This window comes from Aulonocara stuartgranti (assembly GCF_965226115.1).
Source record: "Aulonocara stuartgranti genome assembly, chromosome: 8".
Classification (NCBI taxonomy): Eukaryota; Metazoa; Chordata; class Actinopteri; order Cichliformes; family Cichlidae; genus Aulonocara; species Aulonocara stuartgranti.
In genome coordinates this window covers 22,359,362-22,379,426 of record NC_138959.1, presented here as the reverse complement: position 1 = coordinate 22,379,426, position 20,065 = coordinate 22,359,362, and the positions used below count along the sequence as shown (strand labels likewise).

Below are 20,065 nucleotides of genomic sequence, written 5' to 3'. Positions count from 1 at the left end.
CGTGTTTGGATTCCTGTTGTTTCTTCCTCCATTTTTACAATAGTAAGAAGGGAAATAAATTGTACATGTGGGTGAATTAATCAACACTTGTTTTGTAATGAGAGGACCTCATGCTGTGTTCAAATGTTACCTTAAATTAGATGTTTTCAGAATTCTGCCTCTGACCTTAGAATTTAGTGGGGTGTTTGTTTTATTTGTTGCGCATTATGAGTGTGAAACTTCAGCATTAAATTAATACACTCCTCTACCTTTACAGGGCGTAACGAGCCTCTGAAAAAAGATCGTCCCAAATGGAAGAGTGACTACCCGATGACGGAGGGCCAGCTACGGAGCAAGCGGGATGAGTTTTGGGACACGGCGCCGGCCTTCGAGGGCCGCAAGGAAATCTGGGATGCTCTGAAAGCAGCCGCTGTGGCCTTGGAGTGTAACGACCATGAATTAGCTCAGGCTATAGTGGATGGAGCCAGCATCACACTGCCACACGGTGAGGACAGAACACACACAGTATACTTATACAGTACAGTTCTCACCTCACTCTCACATAGGCTGCTTAAACCAGACTTAACTTACAATGTGACCTGTTTTTCTGTGGCATCCTCTTCTCAGGTACCCTGACAGAGTGTTACGATGAACTTGGGAACCGCTACCAGCTGCCCGTCTACTGCCTGGCACCACCCATCAACCTCATCTCAGAGCGTAGTGACGAAGACCCCAGTGACAGCCCTGAACCCCCAGCAGCATCCAAGAAGGAATTCCAGCTCAAGGTACCACGACTAGTACATCTCCTGTAAGAGACGGGTCACGTTACCAACTGATTAGGACTAAATGGTGTCATCTGCATATTAATCCACACTGTAAACACTGTACTCAATGTAATCAAATAGATGTACTGGTCTAATATTAATTCAGAGTAACTGATTAAGTTTAGACGAATATTCAGTTGGGTGTATTAGTAACTCAAGAGGCAATGGTTGCCTCAGTCTTTGTTTTGGGGTTTTCCTTAAAGTTTGCATAAAAAACTAAATATGTAAATCTCCATACAGTCATGCCAAAACTACAGTTCCAAGGTTTTGCATATCAGAACATGCTAAAAAGTGGTGTAGTCCTCGAGCAAGTCATAAAAACTGATAGAATTGACTTTTTATACTGCCATTAATCATGCAATAAAAAAAAATGCAGAAACAGTGTGTGAAAAGCTGAGTACACCCTTACTGCTTCCACAACAATTAAGGGGGTAGATAGCAGCCAGGTGCTAGTAATTTGAATAGATTTGTTTGCTGGTCAGCAAGTGTGAGCACTTCTATAAAAGCAGAAGTTTTAGTAGTTTGCTATTCTGGAGCATTCAGGTGTGTGTCGACACAGTTCCAGACAGAAATGACAGCATTATTCGTACCTACAGTTCATTTAGTCTGCTCCAAATCAGTTGATGACTTTGTAAACTTGTAGCTTTTGCTTGTATTTTGGTTTCTTTTTGCACACAGAAAAATCTATATTAATTCCAAGTGAACCAAAATGTTTCACTGCAAGTCAAGTGAGAGTGTTCAGTTTGCTGATTGGCCAGATGTGTCTGAGGTGAGAACAACTAAAGTAAATACAAGAAGAAGATGCTGTGCTCCCGACTATTGAACATGAACATGAAGAATTTGCAATCACGTCACAACTAGTTGTCTGTACAGACCTTTGTACATCTATAGTACCTTGCCTCATCCCAGAATACAAAGCATACAAGGGTCCAGGAAGATTTTAGCTCAAGCCTACAGCATTTGCACCGTAAAGAAAGTTTTCTGGAGTTCATTTGGAACCACACCAAGACCAGCTCCTCCGCAGTGGTGTGGTTGTTTTTGTCCGCACCCAAGTGCGATTACCGTGGTCACACCTGCACAAACGAACTGCAAGGGGGAAAACGAACCAGTTCAATTTAAATGGACCAAGCACTGCAGATATGAAAACACCCTAAGAGAAACAACGATTGCTTCCACCTATGTGGGAAGGGTTATGAGGCCATTTCCAGTGACAAAGATGACTCTCATGTGGAAAACAATTATGTCAGCCACCATTCTTCCCAGCAGTGGAAGTAACAGAAAATTCCCCCACTTCTCAGACTCTACAGCCCTACTTTAACATTTAACATGCTGAAGTGAACTGTTAAAGTTCTTGACAGAACAACTAGACAAAGACTGAACAAAGTCTCTTCTCTCTAAAAAGAACAAGGCAGCATGTCTTAGGTTTCAAGAACTGCTAAAGTCTAGGAAATTTTTTATTATGTTCTGATATGGAAAACCTTAATATTAGTAGAGTGTGACTACATCTGGGTCAAATCATCATTAATGTTGTGGCTGTGCTTCTCCTGATTAATTGTTAAACTGCTGCAGATTGACAGGCTCTGGGAAAGTTGATGTAGTTACACATTACTCTGTTTTTGTGTTAGCTAGCTGTTTGAGCCGGTTTATCAGCAGCTGGTTTCACCTTTGGACAGAAAAACAGATTTCATCCAACATTTACTTCCTGTGGTTATGAGTCATATCCTCATATGTGCCTAATAAGTGCAAACAGATGCTAGAGAAGCTTATGTACTAACATTCATGCAGCTTTTGACATTTATTAAGACTTCTTACGGGGTTAAAACTGTAAAATGCCAACACAAAACAAGCCACGGACCAGTTTTTGAGTTCTTTGCATTTGGAACTTGGCTAACCTCTCCATGCAGCATTGTTAGCTCACTCTTCTGCTCTCTGCTCCCCTGTAGGTGCGGCTGTCCACAGGAAAGGACTTGCGTCTCAGCGTCAGCATGGTTGACACCATAGGCCAGCTGAAGAAGCAACTGCAAGTCCAGGAAGACATCGACGCCGTTCACCAGCGCTGGTTCTTCTCCGGGAAGCTGCTCACGGACAAGACACGGCTGCAAGACACTAAGATCCAGAAGGACTTTGTGATCCAGGTCATCGTCAACCCACAGGCACTCCAAGCCCCCAAACCATCACCGCCGACAACCACCGGCTCCTCACCTGTGCCCGAGTAACCGAGGACCATCAGAGGAGCGATGCAGTCTGTGATGGACCAGAGGTGCCTCCCAATGCTGGATAACTTATTCTTCTTGACAAAAGCTACTGTTACTGAAAGAGAAATAAACTGTGGGGGTGAAACAAACAAAAACAGACAAAGAAGAAACTGAAAAGTGCTGCTTTTTTTCCCCCTTTTTTCTAAATGTCCCTGTGTGTGCACGTGTGTGTTTTTTGGGGGGGATCTGCTGAGTCGTTCCAGTCATCACACTAACCAGAGATGCCTGTCATCGTTGCATATTAAAGCAGAGCTCCTCGCGCTGGTGTGCAAGCCTTTTCTCAGTGCACAGAACGTGCACATCAGAGCTGCACATGCAGACTCTGCCTTTGCCCTTTAGCCTGCTAACACAGTGCCAACAGAGGAACTGCAGAGGCGTTGGTTCTAGAGCGTATTTCTGCTATGACACCTATAAACTCAGCACTGTTGCTCTCTTTCTCCTCCACAGAAACAGGAAAGGAAAGCAGGAAAAAAGAAACGTGCTGAATATTCTTCTTCTTTTTCCTTTCCCTTACTGAGGAAATAAAGTCAACTGGGCTTTTTTTTGCACATTTAAAGATTAGTACTATACTTTTGTGGTAGTTTGTGTGCCTTCTACAAGACAAAAGGGGGGGGGGTAATCACCTGCAATTTTATTGTTGGGCTAATATATCTTCTTTTTTTTGTTTGTTTTTTTTTAGATTCAGGAACTTTTAGATGGACCTAAGCTATAAGTGTTGCCTTTATTTCTTTTAAAAGATTTCGTAAGTCTTGCGGACAGAAGAGAATGGTTGTGTGTGGGTGTGTGTGTGTGTGGAGGGGGTGTGCGACAAGATTACGAAGCTGACCCATACGATGCATTGAGAGTCGAGACTGGACTAAAAGTCATAGCTTAAGTGAATCACGTCATTGATTTAAGGGAAAGCGGAATTCCCTTGAAAAAAGTGTCGTCTTAACCGCTGCATTGCTGACTGCGCAGTGACGCCCTGACCAGCAGGAGGGAGCAGCACAGGCCTTATTAAATTTGATCAGATCAGTTGTTTATGGTCACTTGTTTTGTTTTGTTTTTCCCCTTCCACCACCGGATGAATGTAAATCCAGCTCTTTTTGCTCTCGATGTGGTCTGGTAATGTTGAACAATAAAAGAAAGAAAGGAGGGGAAAAGGGCATTTTCTCTTCACCAGCAGGTATGATACGGAGCGGCGAGTGAAAACAAAAAGCTCAAGCTGATTTCTTCTTTTCTTTTTTTTTCTCCCTTCAGTAAAACTGGCCATACTGGTGATCCCCTACATATCATGACTGTTGCTTACAAGCACACCCCAGGGATTTCCACACGATGTCCAGTTTGCTTCTCATGTAAAAGCAGTTGTTTAAGGCCTTCTGTGTGGCAGGAAGGCCCCACAGAGTGATTTAAAAAAAGGTGGATTTGGGAATTAAGCATTCATTTTGCATATAGCAAACTCAGCGTATGGCAGTAGGCGAGGTATGGTCTTAAGCAGGCAGGGAAAGGGAAATGCAGCATGCTGCTTTATGGGATTTTTTTTTTAGGGGGGTACTAATACTGCTGGAGTTTTCTTTTAACAAATTTTAATTTAATCATATTTTCACAGATCTGACTGGAAAGCTAAAAATAAAACCAACCAAAATCTGTGCTTCAAGGCGAGAATGTTTTTTTTCTGTGGTGGCTTTCCTGTAAGCTGGTGTCGATTCAGAGAACAAGGAGAGGTTTTTTCGAGCTTGTTTGTCTGTCTTAGTTTCACACTGAGCGGTGAGCACGCACTGCCTGTTTGCTTTACATCATAGCACATCTGTTAGTGTTCATGCCCCGACTCTAACCGGCTCTTGAAGAGCAACAATAATTGTTTGGAGGGAAGAGAGCCATCAGGTTTGTCGCCAGCCGCAGCGGTCACCAGAGGAAACAAACGAGTGAGATCTGATATCTGTATGTAAATCTGCAGACGAGCTGCAAGATCTTTGGCAGTGGAACATTTTCACTTTTTATTTATAGCTGCTAGCAGTCCAGAGTTCACTCGACTTCGCTCACCTTAAGCAGCCTTTGTTTGTATGTACCCGTGGAGAGCATTAGCTATCATCTGGGAACTTTTTAAATTTAACAGTATTCATAAGTGATGACCAGTGCACAAAATAAGCTTGGCTGATGCTGGAATCCCTGAAAAATTAGATGTTGTCCCCAGAGGCTGGACTCCCAGATTGATGAGCTACAAACAAAACAGCCCCACATTCATCCCCCTCATGCTGGACCATCTGAATCCACTTTAAATCTCTGTGGCTGTGTTCACACTGGAGCTCAGTGAAGATGATTTTGACTGAATAATAGCCATGGATCACTCGGTGTGAAAAACACCGTGCTTTATTATCACAATCACCCTTTCTTGTATTTGCAATCAGAGATATGAGACTGCTTTCCTGAGCAGTGTGTTTGCACAAGAGTCTGTTTGTATGGGAGGAAAAATAAAAGCCATAATCCTGATCATGACATTTATGTCACTGCGTAGCACACCCCAGCTGATTTTCTTTTTTTCTTTTCTTCAGTGACTCATTTCAAACTCAAAGTGCATTTAAGCTACTTTTTTTTTCTGTTGTCCTGTTTCTGCACACAAAGGAGGAAAGCCAAAGATACAAGAGCACTCTGTGCATCAGTTCCAGGTCACGTTGCAGAATAACGCATCAGCTGGTTCACTGTCACAAACGTCCACAGCTGGACGAGCTTTGTTTTCATTCTCCGCTCCTGTCGCACAAATATCCTGCATCATCAGCATCGTGGAGGTAATGAAACTGACCTGAGCCACAGCAGAGAGATGATGTTCCTTCTCTCTTTGTCTAGCCACTTTTCAGCCTTGTGGTTCATTAACTTGTGTGTGTTTTAAGGATGTTTTTCTTTCTTCCTTCACCTTTTACCTGTGGTTCCTAAAGGGATATGTTTTGTAACTATCGTATGCAAACTTGAACAAGCGTTTGTCTCTGTATGTGCAATACAATAGACATAGACCTCATCAGTTTCGTGTCTGATTTCTGCTTTTTGCTGATATCCAACAGCACCAGCCATGAGTATTGTCAAAAGGTACAATCTGCAGTGCTGCAATCACCTGTGTTTGTGTTGTCTCTTTAAAATGTGTTGCTAGCTGTCGCCTTGACCGCCCCGTCCCCACGGGCTCTTAATATTTCTAGAGTAAATATCAAAAGATTAAAATTTGCCTACACAGTTTCATTTTAGTGTCCATTTAGCATTCTGCGGCGCTCATCTCGGCCGTTAAGGTTGGTGTCGTCGGACTTGAGGGTGCTCTGCTGACAGTTTTAATTATGGCATCTCCTGTTATGCCATTCTTGCTGAAGTAAGCTTGTTTGCTTGCTCCGTGTCTTCAATTTGTCCTCTTTATTAATGTCTTTGAGACTTTGAGCACTGACCATTGTCCGACATTAAAGGGACCACATGTTATTACACTGTAAAGTGCTTTAAGGTGCCCTCAGAGAACTGCAAACAGGACCCCTGATCGACAGTATACAAACTACTAAAGCCCATCCCCTCCCATTAACGGTTCAATATGCCAATTAAAGGCAAAGTATAAATATCTGTATGGTTGCATCATAGGAGTGTGCTTCAAAGCACAGCCAGACATTTAGTTATTGCATTATTTAGTCCCCTAAACCTAGAACCCTAGTCACAACCTTGGTTATTTTTATTAAATGTCTTTGTTAAACCAGGCTCTGTGCACACTCACCATATCATATAAAATATGGACATGGCTTGTAGGACTAACAACTGAAGCCTACACTTAAGTGCCTTAAACTGGGATTGTTTTTAACGGCCACCAGGGGGCCACGACTGTGGTTGCATAAAAAGATTTCTCATCCTATAGTCGTCAATGGGAAACCGTTCCTTGTCCAGGTTAAAGGGGAGCCTAAAAACACTGGCTTACCTCGCTAACACATTAATCTTGCGCCGTAGCACACCCCTCTTGGGTTACTCTGGAAATTCTCTTGTTATCAGTCTTTCTGATATGCTGTTGCACATATAGTTCAGACAGAATTTAGGACAGGTTTGTGTTTTGCGTTGTTGCTCTAATCACTGCTCTGCAGCTTTGTGAACTAACCCAGAGAAAAATGTTACCACTCGCAATAGTCTTTTCTTTGTCTCATTAGATACAAGTTACTGAAATCTGTTCCCATAAGGAGATAACTTATCCTCTCAACCTTAGAATAAGAGGAAAGATGAGATAAAATTCCAATTCTGAGGCGTGAGATTAAGCACTAATACACGTTTGTCAGTCGAGTTGTGTTTTGGAGCTCACTCTTAGAGTAACAGCGGGTAATTCAAGATAAAGATGATTTAAGATAATCTGTGAAGATGCATCAGCACAGGCAGCATGTGTGTTTATTTAGCCCCCGCCTTTCTGTCCTGAACCACTTCACCTCCTTTAGTTTGAGTTGAGTCCAGTGACTCATCTTTTTCAGTGAAATGTAATCACAGTTTACGTGACGTCAAGCACTCAAAAATGTGATAAAGTAGAGCTTAAATCAACTTTATGATATTTTTGAGCATCTGGAGATGTTTTTAAATGGGCGGGGACTTGAGAGCAAATCCTTTAACCACACTTTGAGGTGATTCTCAACTGCAGACTGTATAAAAAACATGGACATAGTTTTCAGGTCTTAACAGTGACAATGTGAACGTGCCTTAAACCTGCATTCTCTTATATATCCAGCAGGGGGCAGCTACTGTCAGTGTAGCAGAAATCCAGTTGCATAGAATCTTTGCATGAAAATCCCCCTACTTCTCCCATGATCTACAATCTCACTAAACATGTTCCTGGTGAACTTTATGGGCTCAGTCACTAGTTTCAAGTCTACATTCATACAGTCTGATGTTCATTTTGTAAGTTGTGTTTATTAAGAGTCAAATTCATGTTTATGTTTATTACGCACCACCTCTCGTTTTAAACACGAAAATCCTTGATGGTCATAACTTAGGGGTGAGGTCACTGCGGCTACGTCCAGCTTTTATATACAGTCTGTGTTCTCATCAGATGCCGTTTAGCCTCTTTCGTCTGAGCACTCTCAATGTGTCGAACTTCAATCGAGCAATGCAAATGGACACTGATCACACACACTCAGTACTGGTCTCAAACTCCTTGGAATAGTGCTGCGTATCTGCAAACATGTAAGACTTGACTGAAATAAATATGTGACATCAGGGACATATGTTCATGATACCCAGGAATTAAATTCCATGTAAAGCTGGTTATAAAAGCCATAACAAGCTAGCGATATTTATTAAAATTCTTTTTTTTTGTGGCTATTAACACTCCACACATTACTATTAAAAAACTTTAATTATTCTGGCACAAGAACAGCCATATGTAAAGCACTCAAAAAAGGAAATGGAAAAAAAGAAAAATAGAGAGATCCTAATACACATTTTTGAAATTGTCCACACCATCCAAGTGCATAGAAAAAAACAAGCATCTTTTAATGAATATGTCTTGAATAACATCTGCAAAATAATTATACCTTTGTTGGGTTCATTTTTGTGCTGACTTCTTTTTAAAACATGATTTTAAAAGGTTGAATAAAATCAAACTATTATACAAATGAAGCATGTGTTTTATTCCAGAAATAAGGATATATATTTGTTTGGTTTTCTTTAATTCTTTACCACAGGATGGCGCTGTGCTCCAAAGCAAACACTTGAGTGAGCTGGTCCCAGCAGAGGTGGATGAAACACTGCGTGATTTACAGGATGTGTGTTTCTCAAAAACAGTACTGCTGAAATAAAGAGGTTCAGGGAAAGAGTTGTGGAGTACAAAAATTCCTTTTTAGTGGAAAAACGTTGCATTTTAGCATTTTCACATGCTTGCCTCATAGCTTTTGTAGGAATTATAGTTCATAAGCTGATAAAAGTACTGACTTTCATAAACATACTTTAAAGCCCTTTCAAAATAAGGGAATGCAGGGGTGTTATAGACCTGTTAAAGTACTTGGGATTCTATTGTATCCCACTTTTTAGATGCTTGACATTAATATTTCTGCACTGCAGAAGTGTGGATGGCAAAACAATCAGACAGTCTTTCCAGAAGGTTCCCCTGTTGAAGTTCTGGTTTCTGTAGGTGGCGCTCTTCTCTTATGCAGCTGACCTGTGGTGAGCAGACTGTACAACTGTAAAATGCATCACTTCCTGTCTAGGAGGTAGGAAACCGCAGGGAGTGCAGTGTTAACCCCCCCCCCCCCCACAAACCTTCAGTTTTTGGTGCCGTAAATAATAAACGTAGACATTTATCATTTTTCTACTGCACTTTTGTTTTAAGGGCTTACATTTTTAATAGAGAACTTGTAGCGCAGCTATGGGCTGCCTCTTTCTCAGTCTCTGCAAATACAGTCAACAGAGGGTCTCCGGAGGGTTGTGGTGCACCAGGCCTGGAAAAAGCCCCTTTTGACAGTGGAATTTCACCGGGAGCGCTGTGTTTGCGGTCACTCGTCCAAGTCTTATTCTACACTCTGTTCCCCCACAGACAGTCCCAGGATGACCCTGACTCCACAGCAGAGAGGATTTGAAAACTTGGACAGACACAGATGCCCAAGGGGTCCTAACATTGTCATGGAGACTGGATGTCAGTCATATTGTTTTATGTAACCTTCCAAATTGAATGTACGACGTTCAATTTTTTTTCTCTGTGTCGCAAAACCACTGTAGTGGACATCATACATTTTTACACTAATCCTCCCCAATGAACGGCAAACTCTGAACTTTTACAGGATCAATTTAATACGCAGTACTCACAGGCCTGACAGGAAGAGGTGAACCAAAAATGCAAGTGAAAATCCACATTTGCTGACCCCCAGTAGACATAGACATGCTGTTCTGCTCAAAGCTGGAAATTCCCAAGTTATACACTGTAATTCTAAGGCTTCTGCTCCTATTGACTGTTACCTTATTGTGCAAACCTAAAGCTTGCTGGTCAGTAAGGGCGTTTGCAAATGAGTCACTTTGATAATTTCCAGCTGCACAACTGAGATTAATTTTCTAGTCAGTTTATGGATTTACTGTCATGATTGATGAAATATTTGTTCTTCACTTTAGGTGAATTCCATTTTATTCATACAGCGGTAATTCAAAACATTGATCTTGACCATAGAGTGTTGCAGTTATCCTCTATAAACAAGTACTTGGCGATGTGGGGGAAGAAGAAGTCTCTTTCAAACAGAGTCTATTCAGTCTTGATGCATTCTCAATCATCCAGGATTCTGTTCATCTGGACGTAGCGTTTTCAGTGGGAGAAACTTTTCATCACTCATCCAAGTGACTTCTTCAACATCCTTGTTAAAGGGTTGAATTTTGCTGTCACACCGAGACAAATCCCGCTAATGGAGCTGATCACAGCCACAGAAAAAGCAATTCGTAACAACAATATTGCAGAAGTGGAAGCAGAGCAACTACAGACGAAAGTTTCGGCCTGTCTCAGCAATGCAAAGCCCCCAATATCCAACATCACCATGAAGGAGAGGAAGGCACTCACATCACTTAGTGATGACAACAACATTATCATCCTTCCGGCAGACAAGGGTAGGTGCACAGTATTGCTAAACCAGAAAGACTATTATAAAAAATTTTTGTCACTACTCAGTGATGAAAATACAAATGAGCTCCTGAAACGAGACCCAGGAAGTGGCTACAGGAAGAGGGCGATAGACTGTCTGAAGCAGTTAGAACAAGACAAGGCTATTGACCTCATACCACAGGCTGTACCCAGGGGAGTCTACACCAAGTCTGTATGGTTTACCGAAAATACATAAACAGGGTGCTCCTTTAAGACCGATTGTCTGCATGATCGACTCTGTCACCTACTATAACATCTCCAAGTTTTTGGCTTCAATCCTCAACCCGCTGGTGGGCAGCTCTGAACACCACATCCAGAACATCCTGGATTTTGTTGAGAAGATGAGAGATGTCATTATGGAGGCAGATGAAACCATGGTCTCGTACGACGTTACATCTCTCTTCACTTGCATCCCAGTCACGTAAGCGTTGGAGGTAGTCCGTAAGAGATTACAGGATGACACCAACCTCAGCAACAGGACCACTCTCAGCATCGACCAAGTGTGTTTGCTGTTGGAACTGTCTTCATTCCACCTACTTCACATACAAGGGTCAGTTCTACAGGCAGAAACATGGGTGTGCCATGGGCTCCCCAGTTTCACCCATCGTGGCCAATCTGTACATGGAAGAAGTGGAAAAGAGGGCGTTTCTATCCTACCCTGGAACACCACCAAGCCATTGGTTCAGATTTGTTTATGACACCTGGGTGAAAATCAAATCTCAGGATGTACCACATTTCACGGATCACATTAACTCGGTGGACCGACACATCAAATTCACCAGGGAGGATATGAAAAGTGGCAGGTTAGCCTTCTTAGACTGTGAGATTTCCATCAGTAATGGCGGTACATCTAAAAGCTGACGTGTAACGTAAACCTACACATACAGATCAGTATCTAAGGTTTGACTCATCATCCACTGGAGCACAAACTGGGTGTCATCAGGACGCTACAACACAGAGCGAACACCATCCCCACTGACACAGCGGCCAGGGAGGCAGAAGAACAGCACAACAAGAAGGCCCTGAGTAAATGTGGTTATCCCAGCTGGACTTTTGTCAAAGCTGGAAAGGCACCTAAAGAAAGCTCCAGCTGATCCATGAGAGAAGGACAACCGCTGCCCAAGCGAAAACCTGTAGTGATCCCATATGTGTCAGGAGTATCGGAGCAGTTGAGACACATTTTTTCTAAACACCGGGTCTCTGTGGCTTTTAGGTCCCCCGACACAAACAGAGTAACATAGTGTACGCTGTTAAGTGCCAGGAGGATTGCCAGGATTTATACATCGGGGAAACCAAACAACCTTTGGCGAAGCAGATGGCACAACACAGAAGAGCTACCTCGTCAGGCCAGGACTCTGCAGTCTATTTACAGCTACAGGCCAGTGGACACTCTTTCAAGGATGGGGATGTACACATCCTGGACAGGGAGGAACGCTGGTTTGAGCGCGGAGTCAAGGAGGCCATTTACGTGAAAAGGGAAAGACCATCTCTGAATCGAGGAGGGGGCCTAAGGGTACATCTTTCGCCATCTTACAATGCTGTGATTGCAGCCATTCCCCAACTCTCTGTGAATGGTACTCATGGCCATTGATCAGTGGTCTTTGATCAGTGGTCTTTGATCAGTGGTCTTTGATCAGTGGTCTTTGATCAATGGGTTTTGGTCAGTGGTTGTTGATCAATGGTCATGAGAATTTGCATAATTATGATTAAGGAACTGACCTCCCAGCCCATTGTCCCTTCAGTGGGCTGGTTTCAGTCATTATGCAAATGTACTGTTTATAAGATTGGGGAAACCTGCAGTCAGCTGAGACTGAAGAAGTCACTTGGATGAGTGACAAAACGTTTCTCCCACAAAACGCTACGTCCAGATGAACAGAATCAACTTTTGGAGAGAGTCTATTCAGTCTTTTAAATCACGTCTTAAAATTCACTTTTTTACTTTGGCTTTTAATTCGAGTTCAGCATGAGTACCATCAGGCCTGTTTTATGTTTTTATTGTTAATTCACTGCCTTCTTATCTACCTGTATTTGTTTCTAATTTATCTACATTTGTTTCTCTGTCATTTGCTCTTGTGTTTAACCGATTGTGAAGCACTTTGGTCAAGTCTGTTGTTTTTAAATGTGCTATACAAATACATTTTGAATTGAAACACAAACTACATGAGAAAAATAAATAACATAGAATAGAAGCATATAAATGCAGTGAGAGTGGTGGCAGTCAGTCTAGGCTTCACCTTAACTTTGACTACAATGGATTTATTTTGTCACGTTTGTGAATTTTAGAACATTTTTAAAGCAACCATATAGAGGGATAATGTAGTTTTGTTGTTAATTGTACAAAGATTTTTTTCTTTTTAATCTAACCAAGCTAGCTAGCATTAGCTGATAGGCTAGCACCCAAACACCAAACACACACACACACACACACACACACACACTACTTAAAAAAAACACAATACCCATCGTAAAAGAAGCAAAGATCTTAAACTCAAGGTTTAAAAGTGCTCTCCACACAGCTACTTTCATCTTTTATATACAGTCAATGGCTCTGATGCCCTGTTAAAAATTTGTATTCCTCAATCATCTGATACAAACTAGCCACGGCGGTCTACATCCCACCCCAAGCGGACACAGGTATGGCTTTGTCCGAATTACATGATGTGCTGAGCTCGCTTCAAAACAAGGACCCGGGCGCAGCCCTCATTGTAGCAGGAGACTTTAACAAAGCGAACCTCAGACAAGTCATGCCAAACTTTTACCAGCATGTCTCGTGTCCAACGAGAGGGGATCGGATTTTGGATCACTGCTACACGCCATACAAGCAGGGCTACAAAGCTGTCTCACATCCGGCTTTTGGGAAGTCTGACCACAACGCCATCTTCCTCATTCCCCAGTATAAACAAAGCATACGGAGGGAAGACGTGACCAAGAGGGAAGTAAAACGGTGGACTGCCCAATCAGAAGCTACGCTACAGGACGCACTCAACGACGTAGACTGGGACATGTTCAGAGCATGCGCAGTCGACATCAGCGAGTTTACGGAAGTAGCAGTATGCTTCGTCAATATGCTAACGGAGGAGATTATCCCCACTGCGACAGTCACCACATTCCCAAACCAGAAACCGTGGATGGACAGATTGATCCGCACTGCAGTAAACGCCAGGACCGCCTCCTACAACGCGGGTCTCGCCACTGGCGATATGAGCGCCTACAAAGCGGCCTCATACGGCGCGCGGCGCGCGGTGAGAGATGCCAAACGCCGGTACCGGGAACGTGTGGAGTCCCGCTTCCACCAGGGCGACACACGGAGTATGTGGCACGGACTACGCACCATTACGGACTACAAAGCCAGGGACACTGCGCCGATCAACGCCGACTCTGCATTCACCAACGAGCTGAATCGGTTCTACGCCCGTTTCGAGGTTAGCCAGGCGGCTAATGCTATCTACCGCCTGACTACCGAGGACAGTGACGTCATCAGCGAGAGACCGGTGACCAGCATCGCGGAGCATGACGTCCGAGCGGCACTGAGGAGAGTGAACACAAGGAAAGCGGCGGGGCCAGACGGCATCACCGGCCGTCTGCTGCGCTGCTGTGCTGACCAGCTAGCAGGTGTGTTCACTTACATCTTCAACGAGTCCCTGGCGAAGTCTGTGGTCCCCACATGCTTCAAAAGATCCACCATCATCCCTGTGCCCAAGAACAGCAAACCCTCATCCCTGAACGATTACCGGCCAGTTGCACTGACCTCGGTAGTAATGAAGGTGTTTGAGAGGCTGCTGAAGAACATCATCTCCTCCTCCATCCCAGACACCACAGATCCGCTGCAGTTCGCCTACAGATCCAACAGATCCACAGAGGATGCCATCGCCCACGTCCTACACACCACTCTCAGCCACGTGGACAAGAAACAGGGTAACTATGTGCGAATGCTGTTTGTTGATTACAGTTCAGCGTTTAACACAATAGTGCCCTGCAGACTGTTCACAAAGCTGAGGGATCTGGGACTTAACAGCCGTCTGTGTGCATGGGTGTTGGACTTCCTCACTGGCAGAACTCAGGTGGTGAGGGTGGGCAGGTGCTTCTCCAACAGCATCACCATCAACACAGGAGCACCTCAGGGATGTGTCCTCTCGCCACTGCTCTACTCCCTCTACACTTCAGACTGTGTGGCCACCCATGGCTCCAACACCATTGTGAAGTTTGCTGACGACACAGTGGTGTTGGGTGCCATCTCCAACAACGATGAGGCGGCCTACATGGATGAAGTGAAGAATCTGGCATCGTGGTGCCAGGACAACCACCTCCAGCTGAACGTCAGCAAGACCAAGGAGCTGGTGGTGGACTTTAGAAGGGGTCAGCACAGAGACTACAAGCCCATTATCATCAATGGAGCTCCAGTGGAGAGGGTACAGTCCTTCAAGTATCTTGGTGTCCACATCTCCTCAGACCTGACATGGGCTGCCCACATTCAGGTCCAGACCAAAAAGGCTAGGCAGCGCCTGTATCACCTACGACAACTGAGGAAGTTCAGGGTCTCTCCAAAGATCCTCAGGATTTTCTATACAGGCGCTGTGGAGAGCATCCTCACACAGAACATGACATCGTGGTTCGGGAACAGCTGTGTGAAGGACCATAAAGCTCTCCAGAGAGTGATCCGTACAGCAGAACGCTGCTGCAGGATTGCTCTCCCCCCGCTTCAGGACACCTACACCAGGAGATGCCGGACTAGAGCAGCGCAGATACTGAAGGACCCGTCCCATCCTGGCAACAAACTGTTCCAACTTCTGCAATCTGGTAGAAGGTTCCACATCTTCCGGGCAAGGACAGAGAGACTCAAGAGGAGCTTCTATCCCCAAGCCATCCGTGCCCTAAACACACACACCCGCCCTCTCACATCATCTATAATTGACTGAGACAGGACTCTCTTCCAGACACTCTAAACCAAGGCACAATGTACATTTCAATTCCTTTAATTTTAAATATGTTTATATTGTCTATCCTGTAAAATAGTCAGATGTCTATTCATATTAATGTACAGAATTCACCTGCTTGCTGCTACTACTGCACATTCACCCAGTGTATATACTGTATATATATATATATATATATATATATATATATATATTAGGGGTGCAACGATATTTGTATCGATATTGAACCGTTCGATACAGTGCTTTCGGTTCGGTACGCGTATGTATCGAACAATACAACATTTGTAATTTATTTTATCAACTTTCCTTCTGACGATGCTGTCTGTGTGGAGCGCTCAGTGAATCTGCGTTCGACTACTCCGCCTAGGCTGCACTGTCGAGCGCAGATCCACTGAGCGCTCCACACAGACAGCATAGTCAGAAGGAAGAGCGCAGGGCACCTCCCCCACCCTCATTCAGATCTGGCGTTTGGAATTATTTTGGTTTTCATGTGACGTATGACCCTGAAGGTAAGCGAGTCATGGACTAAAGTAAAACAGTATGTTGGATGTGCCATGCAATGCTCAATTACATGGGTGGGAACTAGTGTGTTAGCGCAGTTAGCTCGTTAACGTGTTGGCCGTCTAGCCCCATGCACGGGGCGATCGGCGGTAGCTCGTTAACGGAGATTTGCCGTGTTGTGGCGTTAAGGTCATTTCAACGAGATTAACCTGAAAGCACTAGTGGGAACACAACGAATATGACTGCACATTTACGCCGACATCATCCTAGTGCAAAGACAAAAACAACAAGCATGCTACTAACTTTAGCCGAGTCATTTAGACAGCTGTTAGCACAGGATTCTCCTTATGCTGCTGAGAATATAACCCAGAAGAAGCGGATAGTATAGCTTTTATTTTGGAAAGAGCCATTTCTCTGTAATAAACTCTCTTTTCCAAAGATGAGTGATTCCTCAATCAGATACAGGGCTTGCAATATCGCTAGCCTGACGTCCTGGGGCTAGCGATTTTTTCAGTCGGGCTACCAAAATCTATCTCTTCCCTGCCCGTCGGGCTATTGTAAGAAGGAAAAATATATGTCAATGCTTTTGCAATCTTTCAGAAATGTAGCTGGGTAATTATGTCATTGGCATCGGTGAGCCACTGTCAATATGTGACATATTGAAATCGCGTTTGAATTTGCGCTTGTTTTTTTGCTTTCACTTTGCAATCGTGCGAACTGTGTATAGAGAGCGACAGCACTGATCTGTGAGTGATGATAATTTGTGCACCAATTCCTCTGACATCGTCTTATTAATCGTTAGCTTACTATGCAAACATGACAAGTGAAATCTCCCGCAGCTTAAACATGTGAGAGGTTGATCGCGCAGAGAATCGCTGAGCTTATGTGAGTCCGTGTGTAAAAGCAGCAGGATTTATATTTGACTACGATGACCTGGATGACTGAGAACCTTCACAGACAGATATATATTTTAGTTCTGCTGAGCCAAATAAGACAGGTCAGGGTGAAGAAGTGACAGCCAAAGAAAAGCTTACCACAAAACGGAGAAGTTATGACAAATCAGACTATAAGGCAAAAAGAAAGTGCAGCTTTATGGTTTCATGGACAAAATAATTTCTGTGGCTGCAATATGATGAGCTAAATAACCAGGGCTGCACATAAGTGGTCCGCAGGTGCGCATTCGCTGTCAAAATAAAAAACACGCACAAGGGTTAGGGTTAAATTTAAAAACTGTACTTTTGAGTTAAAATATATATTTATAATTTTAATAAATGACAAATTAAAAAGGCATGAACATTTTTTTTGTATCGAAAAAATATCGAACCGTGACACCAAAGTATCGAACCGAACCAAACCGTGAATTTTGTGTATCGTTGCACACCTAATATATATATATAATGTTCTTCCTCTACACCCCCCCCCCAATTTCTGCACATGTCGAGGAGCGTGTCAGGCTACATTTCACTGTGTGTTATACTTGTATAACTATGCATGTGACAAATAAAGAACCTTGAACCTTGAACCTAGCTCATAAATAAATAAGGTCTTTAAAAAAACCTGTTGTTTCCATCTTGAAGCTCTGACTGCCATTTTTCCTTGGTTAAGTGGAATTTCCTACAATCCACAATCCCAGAAAACACCAAAAGAACCATAAAGTTACATAAAGGCATTGAATGATTTCTGTTTCATGGCTGTTGCTCCTGCTGAGTTTAAAGCATTTAATTTCAGATCCCATTCACCCCTTTTCTACTGTTTCCATCTTCATCTTATCTCAATTCATGAGATTTTTTCTATTTTACTGCTGCTTTTTTAAATACTTTGATAGTTTGATTATTTTTGTCAGACAGCAGAAGAAGTTTGCAAATAAAATGTGTTTCATAGCAAAAGTAAACCATTCAAAAGTGGTTATTTTCCTTAAATATGGTGGGTTTTTTTTGTTTTACTGGCAACACTAATCTGCTTTCTTGTTAATTCTCCTCTCAGCTGCTCTGTCATCAGTGTCATGCTGGTTTGCTTTACAACAGAACCTGCCATTGTGGCCAAACACTGATTCCTTTCAGTGTAAAGCAGAATTACAGTGAACCTATCAGCCGCACTGACTTACAGGAACTATAGAGGTCATTCTTGAGTCATCAGGATGTTTATCAGAGGAGTGTCTGCACTCCCTGTGGGATAAATACAGGGAATTGTTATGCAAAGCAGACTTTCATCCAGAATAGATGAAGCTCAATCCTCTCAGCGCAGAGCTTGGTGGCTTGTGCGTGTTTGGCTCTAGGTATTGGAGGTTTTAAATCAAATCCCTCTTTAACTGGACCCTCATCCACTTACCTAACGCTCACCTTGCACACACAGCTCACGCCTAAACCTCCTCTAATTCTATGTTATGTGTGTGACTCACCTACTATTGCGAACCTGGTCACCCCATGGCCTGACAGACACGTCACAGCACCCACTTGGAGCAGAGTCAGCGAGAGGTGTTACAAGATGAGGAAGGTTTCCAAAGCTTAGCGCTGTACGAAGCATTGAAGGATTACTGAATGGGTCGTCATAGGCGCCATGGGTCTGGGGATCTAGTCCACAGCCTTTGTTGGAAAGTCAGTAAAAACTGCAGGCAAGCATGTAGAGAGAGGGACATAAATACAAATAAAAAATCATCACAAATGACCACAAGCAGATGATATAAGCGACCCTCGAAGACCACAAGCAACCACCATCAGAGAACAAATGGCCGCAGAGATATAAGAACAGAGAATGTCCACACATGCACAAAACTATCCAAAGAAAACAAAAAGGAAACATCCGTAAATATCCGTGAAATGGCCACAAACATACAAAGTATATTTAAAAAGTCTGCAAAAAAATGCAAAATGTCTACAACCAAATTCAAACAATCACAAACATACACTTGCTTTATAAAGTACACCTGTCAAGCTGCTCATACCTAATGCACTAGATATCTAATCGGCCAATCACATGGTAGTCAATGCTTTTAGACATGTAGCAGTTGTGGTCAAGATGGCCTGCTGAAGTTGGTCTGAGTATTTCAGAAACTGCTGATCTGCTGGGATTTCCCCACATCTCTAGAGTTAAAAGAAAGAATGAAAACATCCAGTGAGCTGCACTTGTCTGAGTGAAACAGCCAGATTGCTTCAAACGGAAAGAAATTTGCCATCAGCAGCATGAAAGCACGGATCCATCCTGCCTTGTGTCAACATTTACGTCTGGTTGTGGTGGGGCGAGTATTGTTGCTGATCATGTCCATCCCTTTTTGATCACAGTGTACCCATCTTCTGATGGCTACTTCCAGCAGGATAACACAACATGCCACAAACCTAAAACCATCTCACACCTGTGCTTTAAACGTAACATTAAGTTCCCTGTATTCAAATGTATCTCCACAGTCACCAGATCTCGATCCAATCAAGTGCCTTTCGGATGTGATGAAAAAAGAGGGTTCACGTAGAGCCAATAAATCTGACCTGCAGCAACTACGTGATGCTATCAAATCGACAAGGATTAAAAGAACTGTTGCATCCACGTCACAACAAATTTTCTCTGAAGGCATGATGTGTACTCAAAATGACCTCAAAAGAGAATATCCACCAAAAAGATGCAAGGAAGTCACAAAGACACAAAAAAGCCACATCAAAAGGAGCATCACGTGTGGTTATCTGCATTGCCAGGTCATTGAAAATTGAGATTGTCCATCCATCCATCCATCTTCATCCGCTTTATCCGGGACCGGGTCGCGGGGGCAGCAGCCTAAGCAAAGAGGCCCCTCTCCGCAGCCACCTCCTCCAGCTTATCCGGGGGAATACCAAGGCGTTCCCAGGCCAGCCGAGAGATATAAGACTGAAAATTGAGATTGTTCACAAGGAAATCATTTCTGACAGCTTATGTCACCTGCACATGTAGACTTCTCACCCCATAAGTAGAGCTGGGCGATAGAACGATAACGATATGTATCGCGATATAACTTTT

General features: G+C 43.3%; 1 protein-coding gene and 1 long non-coding RNA gene across 2 annotated transcripts in view; one reads left to right on the top strand and one right to left on the bottom strand.

Annotated features, from left to right (window-relative positions):
- Nucleotides 1-6,050, top strand: part of ubtd1b (ubiquitin domain containing 1b) — a 15,155-nt gene extending 9,105 nt beyond the window's left edge. The window contains exons 2-4 of the mRNA XM_082543268.1: nt 257-484; nt 607-764; nt 2,747-6,050. Coding sequence (XP_082399394.1) covers nt 257-484; nt 607-764; nt 2,747-3,019 — 659 coding nt within the window. The 3' untranslated portion in view covers nt 3,020-6,050. The remainder of the gene's footprint in view (nt 1-256; nt 485-606; nt 765-2,746) is intronic.
- Nucleotides 3,025-20,065, bottom strand: LOC309712462. The gene is made up of 3 exons (XR_014278299.1): nt 19,988-20,065; nt 18,483-18,689; nt 3,025-3,113 (listed from the first exon to the last, which is right to left on the bottom strand). It is a non-coding gene; the product is annotated as an uncharacterized lncRNA (long non-coding RNA).